General features: G+C 44.0%; 2 protein-coding genes across 2 annotated transcripts; both read left to right on the top strand.

The window, feature by feature from the left end:
• Positions 1–344: 344 nt before the first annotated feature.
• Positions 345–1202, top strand: rnf182 (ring finger protein 182). Its single transcript, XM_061085175.1, has one exon. It carries the CDS (start codon positions 345–347, stop codon positions 1200–1202), a length of 858 nt encoding a protein of 285 aa, XP_060941158.1.
• Positions 1203–5576: 4374 nt separating this feature from the next.
• Positions 5577–21568, top strand: ranbp9 (RAN binding protein 9). Its single transcript, XM_061084024.1, has 14 exons — positions 5577–6168; positions 8672–8783; positions 9740–9792; positions 11630–11797; positions 12240–12262; positions 14909–15093; positions 16100–16212; positions 17014–17122; positions 17267–17421; positions 17827–17980; positions 18220–18341; positions 18697–18848; positions 20339–20450; positions 21391–21568. Exons 1-14 carry the CDS (start codon positions 5952–5954, stop codon positions 21519–21521), a joined length of 1806 nt encoding a protein of 601 aa, XP_060940007.1. The 5' UTR covers positions 5577–5951; the 3' UTR covers positions 21522–21568.

Here is a 21568-nt window from a genome sequence, read left to right as displayed (position 1 = left end):
TCGTGCGGCCCATGAAAGGCGTTTTGCCCCAAACGAAGTCCAGCTTCCCCAACGGCTCGGAGGCAGGCAAACCCCGGAGGCCCGAGCCCGCTTGTGAGGTGCTGTCCACAATAACTCACAATCTCTCTCTCTCTCTCTCCCTCTGTCCCTCTCTCTCTCTCTCTCTCTCACACACACAGACACACACACACTACAGGAGCCTGTTGGACAGCCACAATGAACCCCACAGCCTCAGTGGAGTGGGTCCTCATCACTGTCTCCATCTATGGTAACCTCTCCATGTCCCTAGGTGCTGAGCCGGACCTCTTTGCTGATCTGGAGGCAGGAGGAAGCTTGGTGGCAGGATGATGATTGAGCTGCAAAGCACCGAGGATGGTGGTGGTGGCGTCTGTGGCCACATGGACATGCTGAGCCCGGAGGAGCTGGAGTGTAAGATCTGCTATTGGGCGTACAACCTGAGGAGTCGCATGCCAAAGGTGCTGGAGTGCTGCCACCGCCTGTGTGCTAAATGTCTCGCTAAGATCCTGGATCTGGGTGAGTCGCCCCCTAACGTTGTGGTGTGCCCGTTCTGCCGCTACATCACCAGACTTCCCGGGGAGGCTGTGAGCAGTTTGCCAGATGACTGCAACCTGGTGGCAGCACTGTCTCTCCAAAGCAGGAATCAGAGGAACCTCCACTTCCACCAGGAGGCGACCACGGAGCTGCTCCTCAGCCCGAGGCGCTTGAACTCGCTGATGGGCAACAACGCTCCAGTGATGTCCCCTTCCCCTTCCTCCTCCGCCTCTTCCGCCAATACCTACTCCTCCATCCGCAGCTCCCCTAACTTTGTCGTCATCACCATAATGGAACCTCCGCCAGCCTCGGCCTCACACCAGGATCTCCACCATCAGCCACACGGATCCCACACATCGAGCCGGGGCTACCGCTCGTCCAGTCTGGACTCCATGGCGTCCATCACGCAGCGGTGGACGGTGTGGAACTGTGCAGCCCTCCTGTGCCAGACCTCTGCCAGGGCGCTGGTGTGGGTGCTGGGGCTGCTGTACTTCAGCTCGCTGCCCATGGGGGTGTACCTGCTCATCATGCACAGGACAACGTTCGGCGTGGTGCTGGTGAGCCTGGTTCCCGCCAGCCTGGTCCTGATCATGGTCTATGGATTCTGCCAGTGCATCTGCCATGAGTTCTGGGACTGCATGCCACCATAATGGGAGCAGATGAATGGGCCATGGTTTGCTTTGAATATGCTTCACAATAGACGTCAGGAATTCACTAATGGGGATGTTACTGTGTAACTGGCCCTGTGAGCGTTGACTTCATTCGCAGGAAAATCAACCTTTTTTATGGGAGAAGAAAGCAACACAATCATGTACATCACAGAGGAAGCTCACAGTTGTGGGCTTTTCATTATTATATATGTTAATTTGTGCATTTGTTTAACTTGACAGACTAATTACCCAATGGAGCTCACAGATTTAGCAGATTCTGGAGGCATCTGCTAAATATTAAGCACAATACTGCTGCAGTGAGAAACCTGGCAGATTTTGTAATAACTGCCTCCGACACCAGTGGATCTAATTTGTTATCTAACAGTGGTTCTCGTCCTTTTCAGATTGTGTCACGGCCATAAATGCATCAAATGTGAACTCCACTATTGCAGAGTCCTGAGAGTTCTTGAAATCAGCAGCAGGATGATCCTGCAAAAAATGCACCAAAAAGACAGAATCAGTTGAAAGAATTATAAATATAAATATGTATATGTACATTTGTGTGATCCTGAATTAAACTGTGTAAATAAAAATATAAGTGTACTTTGTTATAGGTGAGTGTTCCTTGCTTAGGTGTCAGTCAACTGGTCCGTAATGTTCAGAGATGTCAGTGAATCGTGTGATTAATGAGAGAGCTTCCTGATGAGCCTGAAACCACCAGGGGGCGCTGTCATAGCTCTCCTCTGGCGTCCCACCTCCACTCAAAGAGTTTATATCAGTGTCTTCATTCAAATCAGCTCAGGCTGTTGAGTCAGAGGGTAAGAGAGATGAGCTGTGGGCAAAAATAATGTAATTGTGTGTTTTTAAAGGTGCAGTGTGTAGGAGTTAGTGACATCTAGTGGTGAAGTGTCATGTTGCAACTGAACACCCCTTCCCTCAACCCCCACTTCCAAACATGAGAGAAAACCTGTGGCAACTTCAGTTGTCATAAAAACTCAAAAGGTTTAGTTTGTCCAGTCTGGGCTACTGTAAAAAACATGGCTGCCTCCATAGAGAGGACCTGCTCCTGATGTCTATATAAAGTATTTAAATATAAAGTATGTTAATATAAAGTATTTAAGTATAAAGGGCCCATTCTAGCGTCAAGAAAACACTGATGCACACAATTTAGATGAAACATCACTAGGATTATTTATTTAATAGATCCTTTCACCCAAATCTTACACACTGGACCTTTAATTTAAAATCTGAGAAATTAGACTAAGAATTGAGGATTAAAGAGTAAAGGAATTAGCAGTGAGTAGAAATATAAGATTCAAGATTTTTATTATCAAATGCACAACAATAACATTAAGCAGTCGTTGGCAATGAAAAGCTCGAGTCACAGGCTCTCTTCTAGCAATGCTCAATAAATACTTGAGTAAAGAAGTACAAGTACCTCAAGTACTGCATTGGATCCTGGACTGAAGTGACAGTAAGTTCTTGTTTTCAGTGCTGCTGCAGCATCTGGTCTGAGATCTGTCCCCGGCTCAGTCTGTCCTCTTCTACAACACACGTCCTGCTGAGGATAAACAGTCCAGGCCTTCACCCGTCCCTGTTTTCCAGGGGACGCTTCATCTGAATCTGAGCAAGTGCTTCTCAACATCCCTTCAGATTCCTTTCCAGTGAAGCAGCTCCCACATGTCGGTGTGAGGGACGATCAGAGGAGGTGAAGCCAAGCGGCTGGAAGCAAAAACAACAGAAGGGACGGTCTGAAGGCGTCTTTGTGTTTGTGTAGTAGCACGTGTTTACACTGTGTGTTATGAAAGACACCCGGTGTAACAGGCCATAGTATACCCCCAGACCGGACTATACCCGGGGTTAAAGTGGCCTAGGCTAGATTATACCCCGGGTATATTATGGCCTAGGCCAATTCATACCCCTCAGGCCAGATTCTACCCCCATGATATCAGTAGTGTTGAATGATATACACAAGAATTACTTAACTTTTCAACATTTTATGTGGGGTTCAGCTTTGACATGTAAATTAAGGGAGAAAGCTAACTAACTTAAATCTTAAAACATAGACTTTTATTACTTCAACCAGAAAAATGAAAGTTGTGTTACACATTCAAATAAAAGCACATACCCAAAACATAATGCATTGTAACATAATATAATAAAAGTCAAAACGTCCTTAAACTTCAACTTCTAAGACTAGCAAGTCCTCGCTACAATATAAATGTTCAGAGTTAAACACTGATAACAACATCAAAATGACCATGCTTGTTTTCAAGATAAAGTGCATGTTATCCCCCGGGTATTCTCTGGCCCAGGCCAAAGAATACCCGGGTTTATTTGGGCGGGGGTTAATTTGTCCTGTTACACCGGCACAGTATGTCCTCTTCTAGAACACAAGTCCTGCTGAGGATAAACAGTCCAGGCCTTCACCCGTCCCTGTTTTCCAGGAGACGCTTCATCTGAATCTGAACAAGTGCTTCTCAACATCCCTTCAGATTCCTTTCCAGTGAAGCAGCTCCCACATGTCGGTGTGAGGGACGATCAGAGGAGGTGAAGCCAAGCGGCTGGAAGTGAAAACAACAGAGGTGGACGGTCTGAAGGCGTCTTTGTGTTTGTGTAGTAGCACGTGTTTACACTGTGTGTTACCAAAGACACCCGGGTCATAAATCCCACCTCCTCTATGTTAGTGGGGGGGGGATTCTGCCATTTAAGGTTGTTCTTATCACACCGATGTTCAAGTCTTCATGTTTCCACAGTGAGTCCTAAACTTTGACAGAAGTTCAGTAATGAACGTGTGTGAAAGGAGGCGTGGTCTCAGGACGCTCAGGGGGACCACGCCAAACAAGATGGCTGACCACAGAGTCACAGAAGGTCATCAGGAGCGCCCCCTGAAGGCCAGAAGACCTTCGTCTCCTCAGCAGACACAATCAAACTGATACTGATGATGATGATGAATATAATAATGATGATGATGAAGAAGATGATGATGAAGATGATGAATATAATAATGATGAGGATGAAGAAGAAGATGATGAAGATGATGAATATAATAATGATGAGGATGAAGAAGAAGATGATGAATATAATAATAAATATAATAATAATGAAGATAAGGATGAAGCTGTAAGATTATGATACTTATGAAGATGATGATACTGATGAAGATCATGAAGATGATGATACTGATGAAGATGATGATAATGACGATGAAGAAGATGAAGATAATGATACTGATGAAGATGATGATGAATATAATAATGATGATAATGAAGTAGATGATGAAGAGGTTGAGGATAAAGAAGATGATGATACTGATGATAATGACGATGATGATGAAGAAAATGACGCTGATAATGAAGATGATGATGAAGATAACGATGATAATGAAGATGATGATACTGATGAAGATGATGATGATAGTGAAGATGATGATACTGATGATTTGATGAAGATGATACTGATGAAGATGATGATACAGATACTGATCTATATGATGATGATGATGATAGCGAAGAAGATGATACTGATGATTTGATGAAGATGATACTGATGAAGATGATGATACTGATACTGATCTATATGATGATGATGATGATGATGAAGATGATGAAGATAATGATACTGATGATTTTGATGATACTGATAAAGATGATGATACTGATGAAGATGATGATACTGATACTGATGAAGATGATACTGATGAAGATGATGATACTGATACTGATGTATATGATGATGATTTTGATGAAGATGATACTGATGAAGATGCTGATGATAATGAAGATGATGATACTGATACTGATGTAGATGATGAAGATGATGATGATGATGAAGATGATGAAGAAGATGATAATAATGAAGATGATGATCATGAAGATGATGATACTGATGAAGATGATGATGATACTGATGTAGATGATAATGATGATGATGATGATGATGATGATGATGATGATAATGATAATGAAGATGATGATGATAATGATGATTTTGATGATACTGATGATTTTGATGAAGATGATACTGATGAAGATGATGATACTGATGAAGATGATGATACTGATGAAGATGATGATAATGAAGATGATGATACTGATGATTTTGATGAAGATGATACTGATGAAGATGATGATGATAATGAAAATGATGATACTGATACTGATGAAGATGATAATAATGAAGATGATGATCATGAAGATGATGATACTGATGAAGATGATGAGACTGATACTGATGTATATGATGATGATGATGATACTGATGAAGATGAGTCCTCTGCTCACTGTGTATTTACTTCACATTCCCACAGGAAGTGAGTGGAGTCGCTGTCGACCAATCAGAATCGCGGATCGCGCTCAGACAACAAACAAAAGACGGAGGCTAGCGGAGCAGCTGCGTCCTCACGTCACTTCTCTCTCTGCGCACCGCGGAGACTCGCACCTCCTCCTCGCACCTCCTCCTCGGCTCCCGGGCCGCAGACCCTCTCCTCCCGGGGACAGCTACCGTCCTCCCGACCCGTGTCAGCGATCGCTCCGCCCGGGCTGGCCGAGCACATCGCGTTAGCCAGGTTAGCTCCTCGGCTAGCTAGCTCTGGCTGCCTCTCTACGACGAGCGAAGCCAGTTAGCCTAGCCTGCTAGCTAGCTTTGCTACATCCCCCCTCCCCTCTCCTCCTCCCCCTCTCCTCCTCTTTAACAAACTTGACACTGACGGACGAGGGTCTCCTTCCTTCCGACCCTCCAGTCGTCGCCATGTCCGGACAGTCGTCGGGCTGCGGCTTCCTCATGTCGGTGGTGGTCCACGGGGACGCGGCTCTGAACGAGCAGGAGAAGGAGCTCAACCAGCGGCTCCGGAGGCTCTACCCGGCCGTCAACGAGACCGAGACCCCGCTGCCTCGCTCCTGGAGCCCGAAGGACAAGTTCAGCTACATCGGCCTGTCCCAGAACAACCTGCGGGTGCACTACAAAGGTTGGTCCCGGAGACACGCTGTCTGTCCCCCGCACCCCTGGACACTTTGTCCCACCCGAGGCTGCTGGTGCTGCTAGCGTTAGCTTAGCTTACTTAGCCTGGCCGCTAGCGGATCAGAGGCAGCTGGTCGTTGTGGCTAAAAACAAAGTGTGCTAGCGGCTCGATGCTAGCTGCTAACGGCTTGATCAACAACACGGCAAAGGACATCTTGCCCCCCCACTCCCCCCCCACCCGACCAGCTGGCGAGGTACATCCGGTCCCAAGAGCTCGCCAGCTTCCTTCTACATAACAAACACACCCGCGATGGTAGCTGTCATGAGTCAACACAATAAAACCCTGTGAGCAGCTAGCCTCTACTGGCTAATGTAGCATAATGCTAATATGACAGGGAAGCCCAGTGTCTCCCACCAGGATGAGACCCCCAGACCAGTGGCCAGGCGGTGGGAGAAGTGGGTGTAGAGGACAGGCTCGTTACTGGTGGAGGACAGGCTCGTTACTGGTGGAGGACAGGCTCGTTACTGGGGGAGGACAGGCTCGTTACTGGTGGAGGACAGGCTCGTTACTGGTGGAGGACAGGCTCGTTACTGGTGGAGGACAGGCTCGTTACTGGTGGAGGACAGGCTCGTTACTGGTGGAGGACAGGCTCGTTACTGGTGGAGGACAGGCTCGTTACTGGTGGAGGACAGGCTCGTTACTGGTGGAGGACAGGCTCGTTACTGGGGGAGGACAGGCTCGTTACTGGTGGAGGACAGGCTCGTTACTGGTGGAGCTGCTAGTGTCTGTTCTCCTCTGACTCGTTACTAAGCAAAGCTTCGTTACTTAGCAAAGCTTCGTTAGTTAGCAAAGCTTCCAGAGGGTTTTAGGTGCAGGCCTGTAAAAAAAAGGCTAATGTCAAAAAACCCTCTGCTTCCTGGGTGTGTTCTCTCTCTACACACGCATTCTGCCTCGCTGCTGCTTGTGTGTGTTTGTGTTGTGTGTGTTTGTACAACACACTCACCTGGCAGCAAGGAGGAGGAAGAACGATGTGTTTGTGCTGCAGTGTTGAGCAGAAGTTGTAATTAAATATGCTTCACTGTCAAATGTCCTGGCATGTTGGCATACTGATTTTTAAATGAGCTGAACTCTTTCATATTTGCTTAATCCCTCCTAATCCACAGTTATCTGTAGTTAACTGCTTTTCTGGAGCAGAGTATACTGATTATTTCATTGTCTAGCTTCTATTTTAGAGATTTGATCAATGGTTTGAATCTGTTTTCAACCCAACATGGCAGATTCCAGGAACTGCTGGTTAATTAATTAAGACTGCTATGTTATAACCCTGAAAAGCCTTGAGTTTAGAAGTAGTGGCTCTACAAGTAGACTTTACAATATATCATGTTGTGCTTTGGAAATTATAATGAAATCAGTCAAATTTTACTTTTATAGTACATGTACACAAATCACAATTTGCCTCACTGGGTTTTTAACAAGGTGCGATATCCTCTGTTTTTAATCGTGAACAAGAGGACGGACAAACTGCCAAAAAATAGATGCCTCTTATTAATGGAGAAAATATCATGAAAATGACATTAGAGCCTCAACAACTGCCCCAATGCAGCGTTCAAGATATGTTTTAAAAACAACACAGCTTCTTGCAATTATTTGAAAACATGATGAATTTACATTTCGTCAGATAAAGCAAAACAGAAATGTGCTTTGTCTTATTACTGCAGGTAATTAGGAATCATCCGATTTTCTCTATGACTACAAGGATGTGCATTATAGACAATTAATTGACATATCAATGGCTCGACAGAAGCAATTTTGGTTCTTAATTTTCACTTAACTCTATTTTAAATACAGGCCCCATGATTGATGCTGTATTATCGGTATCTTCTGCAGTTTTAATGTATTCATCCAGCAACCATTTTGTCAACAGATGTAAAATGGAGGTAAAACGTTTTATTCTCATCTCAGTAGTTCAGCAAATTTTCCAGATTTTTGGAAAAGCAATGTCACCCTGATCATAATTCAAACCTGCTCCTGGAAATCAGATGTCTGGGGAGAAAGAGCACATGAAAAAAATTAAAACAATTTTAGGAAACATGTTATGATACAATTTTGTTAAACTAGCCTCTCAACTGAGATTTAAATAAAGATTATTTTTTATAATCAAAAAGAAAAACTAGAGCAGAAACCTCTTCCAAGGCCCAAGAGCTCTGTTCAATTCAATCAAGCTGCACCAGATTTCACACACTCATAGATGTCAGTATTCCACACCTGCCAGATTTTATTCCTTTTATCTAAATCCATGAGTTATTCTGAATTTGAATCATTAAAAATATTATTTCACAGACCATCCGATATAACCTGGTGTCATCGGCCTCTTTGGCTGCTGAGAAGTGTTCGCCTGTCTTCACTGTCAGCATTTCCATCCCTTCATAATAAGATAAAGATCCAGTATGCATTTGCATTAACTCCACCCCACTGCTCACGCCTTTTTATGTTTTACCCTCAACTTCAGGTCATGGCAAAACTCCTAAAGATGCAGCGTCTGTTCGCGCCACTCATCCCATCCCAGCCGCCTGCGGGGTCTACTACTTCGAGGTGAAAATCATCAGTAAAGGCCGAGATGGGTAAGGACCGCAAAACATAAAAATCATTTCCATATTCCCTTCAACATTTTTGCTACGTCCACAGTAAAATATCTCAATTGTTAAATTGACTGCAATGGAATTGGGATGACCTCCGATGTTATTTGATGAGCCACTAACTTGTTTGTCCCACCAAAATTTCATAATGAACACTCGTTTATAAGCTTCTTATAATAATACAAACATGTATCGTATATATTCATTTGGCTCATCCCTTCTTGGGATGAACATTTACACTTTGCATCAGGATTTTGACTAAATTAAATCTAAAGCCATTTATTGTAGTCATTATAAAGTTTGACCATATGCTGTAAATAAAGATGGACGACACATCTCCGCTTCCTCCGGTTGTACAAAACTGAGGATTAAATATACTTTGAAGTTTTGGTCCATATACAATTTCACTAACATGGAGGAGGGTTTGAGACCTAGACTGCAGCCGGCCACCAGGGGGCGATTCAGATGCTTCGATCAATGACTTTGAGGCTCTGATCAGATTGTTTTTGTAGCCGATCACATATTAGCTACTCAACTATAACTATTCATACTGAACTATTCAATGTGTTTGTTGCCATGTTGTGACGCTATCAGTCCTTTGGATTCTTTGCTGCGACCCCAAACTTTAAATCACTATTAAGTGAAAGAATAATTTGAATCTTAAAAAAGCGATAGAACCCAAGCTGTATTCCCTCATCGAAAGGGCCTCGTCTGAAAGTCCAACAGCCACAAGTCATGTTCCCAGAAAATAATATTACATGCAAATGTTTATTAGCATGTTCACACTTGTGTTTTGCATCTTTTCCATCTATGCCACTTGTTTTTCTTTGCATTAACTGAGTATTACAACCTCCAGCACTGATTGTGTAGCTGTGAAGTCAGACATGCGTCCTCCTCACCCTTCAGTCTTTGATATGAACTCTTACCTGTCTCTTCCTCAGGTACATGGGCATCGGCCTCTCAGCTCAGGGTGTTAACATGAACAGACTGCCCGGTAAGACAACGCTTTGTGTGCATTCGTGTCATGTGTGTGTTTGTAGCTACTGCCTTTGGGTGTGGTGAGAAGTCTGCATCACTGTCTGTGTCTGCTATTTAATAATACCAGCATTCTTTTGCCTTCTTTTTGTGTGGGTGTCATTTGTATCTGGGAACGAGGTATAAAGTTTTCTTAATCCTTCCATGGTTATGGCGTGGAAGTATTGTAGGATATTGAAGACATCTGCAGAGAGTTGTGGTTAAACATTGAGCTAGTAAATACTCTTATTTTGTTTGATTATTCAGATGAGTTTGTGTTTGCACCAAGAAAGATTTCTTCTGTTGAGGACAAAGGTTGATGTGGTTTAATTTGGATTAGATCAGGGGTTTTCAACTGGTTTTGTCCAATTTAAAAACCTCAAACAAATCTAGAAAAATCTGTGTAAAAAACAAAAAAAAACGGTTGATTTTCAGTGCTTAAGAATTGAAAACAAAATTAAGATGCAGTTTGTAGTTGTACTGCATCTCAGAACCATATGAACATCAATATATAATGTTCATGACTTAAATGTACAGACATGTAGCTGACATGTTGAGAGAACGTTGAAGTAACGGTGATCAATAACAATCAACATAAACTGGGGCTACAACTGAAGAAGGAAGATGACTAAGTAATGCAGAATATGTCACAAATGATAATCATACAATATCAAACAAACAACCTCATGATCACCAGCACCTTTATATTATTTTAGACATGTTTTTCTTATTTTAAATATTTTTCACGATATTCAAGAGTAATTAGGAAATGTGTTGAAATATCAAAGCGAATTTCGCGGACCCCCTGCAATGCTGTCGCGGACCACCAAGGGGCCGCGGACCCCTGGTTGAAAACCCCTGGATTGGAGGAATACAAAAAATGTCACTACTCCCACAACTCAAAGATATTTAAGTTGTAACCATAGTTTCAGAAGTCTAGTGCAACCAATATGAAAAAGTTTCTGCCAGCACTTTGCCGTGGCACTGTGCCATTACTGGGTTATCAGGGGGAACAGGAGCCTGACACCCCTTCACCAGTCTGAGAACCGGACCCACCCTGAACCTCCAGGCCCCCCCATACAGAGATAACAGGAGGCCCAGAGCAGACTGCACACAGATTGATAGCTAATGAAAATCCACTAACTGTGAGGAGCTGATGCCAGGCTGCATAGTCGAGTGTTTTCTCCCAGTGATGAATGTGGCAACATAAGGATTAATTCTGCAGCTCAGCAGAAACTTGCACGGTCCTGCCTCTTTGGTTTGTAACGTCAGAAGAGCCCGAGGCCGCCCGGGCTGCAGCAGAGGAGTTTCTTCTTCTTCTCCTCTCTTTAAAACAACGATCGGACAAAGGCTCCCAACATACTGACAGCATATTTATCACCGTTTTCAAATACATGGCAGGGGAAAATATTGGTTTTATCCCCACCAAAAATTATATTTAATTGGTCTAAGTCAGGTGTAGAGAAACTAATGTTCCGCAGTCTGTAGGTGATGGAGTCAACAGAAAAGAATGAGGATCAAACTAAGGAAATCTCCCAAATCTCAGTGTGGTTGTGCAGCACAGTGAGAGAAACCTTTGCTGATTGAGTTCGTAAAGAACTTACTGGTCATGAAGTGGTTAAGTTTTAAAAAGAAAAGCAAAGCAACACATACAATATATAAAGCAGGTTTTTTGGAGTTTGCATGTTCTGGTTTTCAGATGAATGCTTTCACAACAAGTGTAGATTTGGTTATGGCCACAAAGGCTTCAGAATGAAACATCTGTGTTGGTAGTTTTTATAGTGCTCATACTTTACTTTTGCATTTGCATCCCTCAGGTTGGGACAAGCACTCGTATGGTTACCACGGAGATGATGGACACTCCTTCTGCTCGTCCGGCACTGGGCAACCTTACGGACCCACGTTTACAACAGGCGACGTGATTGGCTGCTGCGTTAACCTCATCAACAACACGTGCTTCTACACAAAGAATGGCCACAGCCTAGGTAAGAGACCTTCTTGACCTGATATGATAGTGTTTACTAACCTGTGGAAAGGTGTTAACCAACGAGGTACCCAAGAAATAAATCTTTGGACACCTGAACATGTCAGAGGTTCATCGGTGAGTCGCACAAACAAAATGAACGGGATGTTTACACTTTCTCCTTGTCCATATTGTCCATATTTCTTATGTCTGATCGGTATCTAACTGATTTTATAAACCAACAACAAACAAGATAGTATGCAGAACATTTCTGAAATTTCAGGAAATCATTATTTCATTAATTCGGTTCAGAGCAACGGTTACAACAGTTTTTGCACAGTCATGTGAAAAACAAAGACATTTGTGTGTTATGGAAAGATTTAATCAAAGAAGGAAGTGGATCTGGGTTCTTGGATTCATGTCTGGATAATGTGTCGCTGACTTTGCTTTTTCTTCCTCTGCAGGTATTGCCTTCACAGACCTACCAGTGAGTACACACATTTCCTGTGTTGTGAGGAATATCTGTTAGTTTCCATAATTAATCAGGGCTGTAGGACATGGGGCTATTTATAGAAAAGAAATGTTTCATGTTTTCCAGAATATCTACCACCGTCAAAATGTTTACACTTAACTTAATGGATTGGTGGCTGGAGTTAAAAGTGTAAAAACATATGTACAAGGCTCGTATAAAAAAGTGGTTATTTACACTGACATGAAAAAGCTAATTTCAGCCATGGGTGACATCATCCGACTTGTTTCACAGGCTGTATAGCAATACCCCGAAAAACAAACTTGAATGTGTAGAACTGGTGGAAATTATCAGTGGGCCCACTCGATTTGACAAACCCACTGAATAATTACAACTCTATGGAGCTTCATAACATCTTTCAGCTCATTGTTTTGGTTTCACTGGTTAAGTCTCGCTGTTGCTGTTGCGTTGTTACAGACATTCTGCACAGTAACATAACCGTCCCATTCTGTTTACCAAGCTGGTAACATTTATCCTGTACCAAATGTTATCTATGATATTTATTCAAGAGCGAAATTTTGGATTCATCTCGTTAGGAACCTGAATCCTAATTTTGGTTTCTCTTTGTCTAGTTGAGTGAAACATCTTAAAAGAGTTGTGCGTCTCAACAGGACATCACTTGTGCTGCATTGTGTTGTTGTGGCTCATTGTCAGATTCTGAGTCTCGCTTCCGTGCTTCATTATGTAAACAACTCAGAACCAAATGGACATGAACTCCAGTGGGATGCATCTATGGAATGACTTCTTGTGAGGGAGATCCTTGTTTTTAAAGTTGTTCCCCCCCCCCCCCCTTCTTGCTGAGTAGCAAATGAGAGCAGGGCCGGCTGTTTTCGAAGGAGAAGAAAATAAGAGTCTTAACCACAACAATAATCCATTGAGCACGGGCTTGACTCTGAGCCAGACATTCGTGTTCCTCCGGCGTTGAGCAGTGCGTCACCTCGGCCCAGCTGACCTGGTTGGACACATGGACCGTTGTTCTTTTCTTCTGTAGTACAAGAAGAATAATCTGTTTTTTAAGCAGGTAATCCCGCTAAAAGTCCATGGACTCGTTTCCCATCGCCAGTTGAAGAGTTTCCGTTTCTGTCCCTTTGTCATCAAACGTACTGAAAACTGAGAAGCTCTCACGTCGCATTTAGCACTTCACAAACGTTCATGGCTTTTTCGCTTCAATGCCCAGAAGTTTCATGTACATCCTAATGTTGTGCAGCCAAGACGCAGCGTCTGCATTTAGGCTTCCAAAAGAAAGGAGAATAATCTGGTGCATTCACCCTGCAGTCATGTTTCCATCTCTGCTGATTGGAGGTCTTAGAGACTAGGGATGCACCGATCCGCTTTTTTCACCTCCGATACCGATATCTGAGGTTTAGTATCGGCCGATACCGATCCGATACCGATACTTATTAAACAGTCGGATTCCCCTGGTCCGCACCAGTTCTGAGTCAGCTGCTAGGCGCCAGCCGAGGCGCACCGCCGGAGGGGCCCCCCCCGCGCGACCGGAGGGTTCCCCCAGCGGGCGACGTAGCTGAGGTGATCCCCGAGAAGGGCCCGACACGCGTCCAGAGTCGTCGCTGGTGTGGAAGGCGGGCCGTCGGAGGGGACCGGGTATGGCTGTCGGCAGCGGCGGCGACTCTGGACGCGTGTCGGGCCCTTCTCGGGGATCACCTCAGCTACGTCGCCCGCTGGGGGCCCCTCCGGCGGACACCACCCCGCGGTCCCAAGAAAATGAGAAAAAGCCCCCCGCACCAGCGACGCCGTGAGGCGCCACCGGACCCCCCCCCCCCCCCCCAGTGTGCTGTTAAACTCATAAGTGACACGGGGGAGCTGATCCTTTCGCTCGCTGCATTTTGTAATTAATGTCGGCCCATTGTCACCGATCTATAAATTTCTTCAATATCGGTACCGATACCGATACAAATATCGGATCAGTGCATCCCTAGTAGAGACTGGGGGCTCCACAAAAACTTGGATTGGGAAGTTGAATGCCAAAGTGGAGCAGGCCAGTGTTTCAAGTGACTCGTTGCTCCTTCACTGCGAGCTAAACACTCATCAAAATCACGACTGTTTGCTGTCCTAGCTCCTAAATGGTGGAATGAGCTCCCACTCGACATCCGGACATCTGAAAGTTTACACATCTTTCGCCGAAAACTAAAAACACACCTCTTCCGACTGTACCTTGAATAAAAAAATAAAAAAAAACTAACCACTTTTGAAACTAACACTTTGGTAGCACTAAAATGGCACTTACTTATAGCACTTTGTAGTTTTGCTTTATTTCGAAGAAATTTTACTGTCTTGATTCTTGTTGTTCTTGGTTTGTACCCTCAGGGTTGAATGCACTTATTGTAAGTCGCTTTGGATAAAAGCGTCAGCTAAATGAAATGTAATGTAATGTAATCAAGTGTTTCAGAAATCGCAGCAGATGACAATATAATCACTGAGTCACTGGTTCTGATGAACAAAGCTCTACATTGATCAGCTTGATCAGTGAAGTTAAGTTTTATGGGGTAAATCTAGACAAAAGATGAATATCTGAGAATTTAATTTCATTCCTGATCTCTGCTTTCTTCTACCGTCACAGCTCATGATTCTCTCTCTTTGTTGCAGCCGAACTTGTACCCGACCGTGGGCCTTCAGACTCCAGGGGAGGTGGTTGATGCAAACTTCGGCCAGCACCCCTTTGTGTTCGACATCGAGGACTACATGCGCGAGTGGAGGACAAAGATCCAGGCCCAGATCGACCGCTTCCCCATCGGGGAGCGTGAGGGCGAGTGGCAGTCCATGATCCAGAAGTAAGAGGAGCGGAAAACTGAACCCGTACAAAATACACATTCCACAGGAAATAATAGGGTTTATATGACGACACAAGCAGTAATATCACTATATGACTGATTTGAATTTCATTTAGTCTTAGTATTGTTGTTGTTATAGTTTTATTAACACAGACTTGGGGGTGCACTGCGGTACAAACTGAGACCACTGTGTGATTTCGCTTCTGTGATCACATCTTTGAAGAGTTCACACATTGTCTATCGCTCTGACCTGAGACTTTTCTCTGCGACTTGCAATGTTCGTGAGTGTCGAGCAAATTGGGTTGAACATCACGTCGTGTGAATTATCCTTTAGGTGAAGTTGAGTATTGGATACTGTGGATAATCTCTGCTGACGTGATGAGGATCAAGGCCCATATGGATCCAGGAGCCCGGATCCAGGAGTGAAAACTGTGGGACTGGGTTTCACATCATGCTACGGCCTGATGGGATTAGTTCTCTGTTGCTATGATTACTTATTCTGAATGGATTTAATCTTCTTTTGATGGGGGATTGGGGTTTAGGCAGGAGGGAAGTGAAGTCACCCCATGGCCTGGAATTAAAAACAGGATGTTTCTAAGCTCAGGTCAGATTGGTGGACGGGAGGCTTGTGTTGTCTTTGTAGAGAAACGCTAAGATGATCAGTCCTCTGATCTCAAAGGTCTCTGCAAACACCAGCAGCCGTGCACCCCCTCTAACCTGCCGTTCACAAGTCAAACACACCTGCGCACACACACACAACAAGCTATTATTACACACTTACTTCAAAGATGTGACGTAATCCAAACAACATCACTCTAGTCTCCACAGGATATTTACAAGTGGTCACCATTTATCTAAGTTACATCAACTGTAAGCCTGTCTTTAACCAGGAGGCAGAGCAGATGCAATGGTTTACATGGAAACACTGGAACTCATCAGGTTTGTCTGTGCTCTAACATTTCCTCTGTGTCTAATCACTGTGTTTTCCCACATTTTGCCCTGGTAGGATGGTGGCTTCCTACCTGGTGCACCACAGCTATTGTGCCACAGCTGAAGCCTTTGCCAAATCCACCGACCAGGCCGTCCACGAGGAGCTGGCCTCCATCAAAAATCGACAGAGTGAGTCATTCTGTGCTGGCATTTTTCTAGAGCTGCTTTAAGACCTGCATTGAACTCCAGAGAATCCCGGGACGTTCTACACAGGCGCTGGATGTTTGAACGCGAGTCAGAGCCTCCGGACTTTCTGCAGAGTTTCCAAAGTTAACAGTCCTAGGAATGTCCGGAGGCGACAATGTGAGATGTGCTGTAAACCAGAACATGTTATCTCCGTAGCAGAATTAATATGTCACGTCCTGCTGGCTGCTCCACCCCTCACCTGAAACCTCTGGAGAATCTGCTGCTGCTCTGGAGGTCATATCTGAAGGGAGCTTCAATGATGCTACTGTTAGGAATCAGGACTTTACCAGAATTTTGAATCTGACACTAGGAGCCACTGCAACTTACAGGCAAGAGACGGATGCAGTGTTGTTTTGAAAAACATCCAAGTTTGCTCAACTAAGAAAAATCCAAACCTATGATGCAGAAAATCCTTGTAGTAACTTAGGAATGTGACTTTTTATAACGAAGTGTTACCAATTCCATCAAATGCTGAATTAAAATGTGTATTTTCCCGCAATAATTCCCAGACACCTGTTGAAGCTCAACCTGCAGTGTCATTGGACTCTTTTTGCAGTAATATTTTAGGAAGACGACCGCGACCACCTACTAACTTTGTCATCTTAAAAAACTTAATGAAACAGGCGTAATTTAATTACAGGAATATTACTGTCACAAAACAAAGCATACAAACCGTGTCCGTGTAAAGAAACCGCGGTGTCAGTAATGTGTCATGTAAACGTGTGTTCACTGTTGGTTTTGCAGAAATCCAGAAGCTGGTGTTGTCCGGTAGAATGGGCGAGGCCATCGAGACCACCCAGCAGCTCTACCCCAACCTCCTGGAGAGGAACCCAGACCTGCTCTTCATGCTCAAGTACGACCAAGGCTGACTGTGAATGTTTTTTAATGATTTAATACTTACTGGATCATCTGAATGCAGCAGATCCTTAAAGTGTGGCTTTATTGAGACAGATACATGTGGTTTTAAAGGCTTTCTTTCCTTCCTGTCCCTCCCCAGGGTGAGACAGTTCATTGAGATGGTGAATGGGACGGACAGTGAGGTGAGGTGTCTGGGAGGACGCAGCCCGAAGTCTCAGGACAGTTACCCCGGCTCCCCGCGACCCTTCAGCAGCCCGAGCCACAAAGCCAGCAGCTCCCAGCCGTACCTCACAGGTACATGTGCTGGTGTCATTCACATCTGGTGAACAGGAATCAAGTCCGTACTCGGCATCATTCATTAGTATCAACATCTGTCCTGAAAGATCCGATAACCGGTGTTCAGCTCTGAGTAAATCAACGCTGGCCACCTGTGATGGGATCCCTCAGGACTGAAGTTAATATCCGGTCTGAACCGGAGTGTACCTGGATCGATGACTAATGAAAATGGTTTTTTTTTTCTCGAGAGCTTGAAAGTTCATGTTTGTGTGTTTCCAAACAAAACGCACAAATACCGGTTACAGTGTGATACAAGAGCTTTTGGACACGGCTTAAATATCAAACTGAAACACAAATGTTAAGAAAACACCATCTTTATATTATATTTTAAACATGGATCTCATCACTCTTGCTGTTTTTAAGGGTTTGACAGCAACTGCTGTAATGGCGTGACGTCTAATAAGAGCCACAGCTCCTCCCCTCACAGTCACAAGCCCTGCCCTCCGAGCACTGGCTCCACCCCCCCAGCGTCTGACATCAGCCTCAACGGGAGCCGCAGTCAACCGCCCATCACCAGGTACGGAGCCTCACTGAAAAACCAACTGTATGTATTTCATTGCGCTGGTTGTGAAGCTGATTCTTTTGCTTCTGTGTGGAGGTGTGGTCTCGGAGTAGAAGCATTACTTGTAGGAGTTGTCGTGATTGACAGCTGGTGCCGTCCAATGGCTGCAGGTCCCAGGTGTGGGATGTTCCGTCCCCTGAGGAGGAAACGCTTCCTGTTAGCCTTCACACATTCTGTCTTTTTATTTTCTACAGCAATGACATAGATATGGAGGTCGACCACTTCACCAACGGAGTGACAGAATCCTCCTCCAATGGTTTCCTCAACGGCAGCTCTAAACACACCGCGGAGCCGGACGACTGTGACGCAGACATGGGTGGGTAGAGTGTGTGTCTGTGTGTGGGTAGAGTGTGTGTCTGTGTGTGTGTAGCATCAACATAAAGGCAACATACCCCTGGTACCCTTTCCCTACATTTCTACCTTGGTTGATTTGAAGTTGTGCTTGTTTCCAACATGTATTTGGCTTTAAGCTGTCGAGTGACTGAAGGTTTTCTGTCTTCCTCTCCTCTGTCAGAAAAAGACTTTATCATTCGTTCTCTGCAAAATTGACAATTTTGACCAGTTTGTGGTAAATCGGCGATTGGAATCTTATTCCACTGTTGCTGGGTATTAAATGCACCACCACCACAATCTCGTCCTTCTTGCATGTCCTCCTGGCCGTGGCTCTGCAGAAGTGGAATCTGCTCAATCCAAGCGGCAGCTGTGCGGTGGGAGCCAGGCAGCCATCGAGAGAATGATCCATTTCGGCCGGGAGCTCCAGAGCATGAGCGAACACCTCCGCCGGGAGTGTGGCAAGAACTCCACCAACAAGAAGATGCTCAAGGTAACACACAGATCCCTCTGCTTACTTGACCCACACTGAATAAACACATTGTTTTCTTTGTACGCTCATGAAGCTCTGCTCATATTCATCAGGCATTTACTATTTACCATTAAATAACTCTCAGAAAATCTTGTTAAATTTCTACAAAATGCTTTTAGGTTGAAGGACAACAATGTTATTGTATTGTTATTATTATCAAGACACTTCTCTGAGGTTTAGAAGAAATACAGTTAAATGGCATTTTCTGCACTTGCAGCAGAAATATACGGATCAACCGAAAATTTCCCCACTGTGGGACTATTAAAGGATTCTGATTCTGATTCTGAATTCTTTACGTGGGAACTTGGGCCGAAAGTGAATCAGTGATTCAATGTTAAACATGAGCATGAACATTTCATCCTACATATCCCATAATCCACAGTGTCATCTGTCAGACATTTGCTGCCTTTCTATGGCTACAGTTGCTGAAAGTGTTGTCACTGTTCTGCGGAAACTAAACAAAAAATATGTGTTGTCTTAATCATGTGAGAGCTGCCAGTGGGAGGATGATGTTTTATATATAAAACAACCCTAAGAGAACATTCATTCATTCGTGAGAGGAGCAGAAAAAACATCTCACATCTTGAAAAGTTCCACTTTACATAGTTCAAATCACTTGGGGAGACTTAAAACATAACTTGTTCATGTTCTATATTTACAAAATATGTCAGAACTGTGTGTTCATTTCATAGATATAAACACTAGATGACTCGGCCGCGTTGCCGGCCAACGGAGTCCAACGTCACCACATGGCGGCCATCTTGCTGCAGGCCGCTCTCTCACCCATACCATTGTGTTGTAGTGGTGCGTACTTTTTAAATAACCATAACTTGCTCAATTTTCAACCGATTTTTAAACTGTTTGTTTTTTTATCAACGTCAGAGATGTAGCTATGACACTGCATACTTATGAATAATTATGTTATTTTTCTAAACAATTTAATAATTTATGCAGTGTCATAACTACATCTCTGACGTTTATAACAAACCAAACAGTTTAAAAATTGGTTGAAAATTGAGCAAGTTATGGTTATTTAAAAAGTACACACCACTACAACACAATGTTATGGGTGAGCGAGCCGCCTGCAGCAAGATGGCCGCCATGTGGTGACTTTCGACTCCATTGGCCGAGGCATCTAGCCTTATATATGTCTATGGTTCATTTAGCTAAATGTGTTGATTGTGTCAGATTTTAACTTTAATAATTTGTAACACAATTTCACTTTTATCTTTTATCACGGTTTATTGACTTACAGAACCTTTTTGCTTTGGTTGTACAGATTTTATAGACATGAAGTAAATGAAGATTCTCCAGGAAACGACCTGGCAGTAAAATCCCAGTGTAGACGCTGGAGGAAACTTTCTGTTGCAGAGCGGTTGAATGGTTAATAACCTGTGAGGAGCCACTGGTGTGTGATCACTTTCTGCTGTTGTTGTTGTCTCCTGCTGCAGGATGCGTTCAGCCTCCTCGCCTACTCCGACCCGTGGAACAGTCCCGTCGGCTACCAGCTGGACGCCATTCAAAGAGAGCCGGTCTGCTCCACCCTCAACAGTGCAATATTAGGTAGGTCAGCGTTACAAGTTTGACGACACAGAAGCAGATGAGTGGCACCAGTGTGAACTAACAAACACAAAGTAGCCTCAGCAAGTCTGGGAAAGTGTTTCCACTGTTGAACATTTAATGTTTGTTAAATTCCAGGGTTCGTACGGTCATGGAAAACCTGGAGAAGTCATGGAATTTTAAAATGTGTTTTTCCAGGCCTGGAAAAGTCATGGAAAAAAAGAATCCCCCAAAAGTTTTGGAAAAGTCATGGAAATGTGTTATATTTTCATAATATGTTCATGTCGTTCATTTTAGGGATGGGCATAATTAATAGACGATCGATTAATTTATCATTAAGAATTGTGACATTTTTTCATCGATGAAAACGATTGCATGTTCGCTATGTGGCAGGAAGTCGTGTCGCTGTGTTTTTTCTATTTTCACTGCATTTTAATATAGCCTATAAATAGTGAATTTTAATATAAAAATATTAATGATTAGTCGAAAATCGATCGTTTATTACCCCGACAATCGATTAAGACAATTTAATTGAATGCCCATCCCTAGTTCATTTACGCTGAGTTTTAAATAATTCATATGCTTTTAAAGAAATATTCTCAAAATATAAGCAGGCATACTTGGGTTTGTGACATTTAAGTTATACTGTATGCCTTGGAATTCTCATTGTTAGTTTGAATACTACATTTTGTCACTTTTTCGCGTACACACTGAGATTTCACAAAATGTTCGGTCATGGAAATTTGGTTTAAAGTTATTGAAAAGTCATGGAAATCCATTGGTCAAAATGTGTATGAACCATGAAATTCAGACGACACCGTATTGTTTGAGCGCCCAACCAGCTCTGGGAGGTTGAAACGTCCTGATGCGTCTTCACTTCTGGTCTCTGTTCTCTGTCGCTCTGACCTTTTTTATTCCTCTTCTCCTTCCTCATTCTCTCCAGAGACTCACAACCTGCCCAAGCAGCCTCCTCTGGCCCAGGCCGTGGGTCAGGCCGCCCAGTGCCTGGTCATCATGGCACGGACTGGCAGCGGCTCCTGCGCCTTCGCCTCAGTGGACGATTACTTGCACTAGCCGAGTGCATACGAGCGCACACACACACACACACACACACACACACA

This window comes from Limanda limanda, chromosome 13 (genome assembly GCF_963576545.1).
Source record: "Limanda limanda chromosome 13, fLimLim1.1, whole genome shotgun sequence".
In the NCBI taxonomy this organism is placed as follows: domain Eukaryota; kingdom Metazoa; phylum Chordata; class Actinopteri; order Pleuronectiformes; family Pleuronectidae; genus Limanda; species Limanda limanda.
This window is presented reverse-complemented; position numbering and strand designations above follow the sequence as displayed.

What these genes read in the sequence shown, in the direction of transcription:
- rnf182 (XM_061085175.1), top strand. Translation starts at nt 345, where the DNA reads ATGATGATTGAGCTGCAAAGCACCGAGGATGGTGGTGGTGGCGTCTGT.
- ranbp9 (XM_061084024.1), top strand. Translation starts at nt 5,952, where the DNA reads ATGTCCGGACAGTCGTCGGGCTGCGGCTTCCTCATGTCGGTGGTGGTC. An exon ending in GACCTGCTCTTCATGCTCAA is followed by an intron (nt 17,123 to 17,266) that starts GTACGACCAAGG and finishes GTCCCTCCCCAG; the next exon opens with GGTGAGACAGTTCATTGAGA. An exon ending in AGTCAACCGCCCATCACCAG is followed by an intron (nt 17,981 to 18,219) that starts GTACGGAGCCTC and finishes TATTTTCTACAG; the next exon opens with CAATGACATAGATATGGAGG.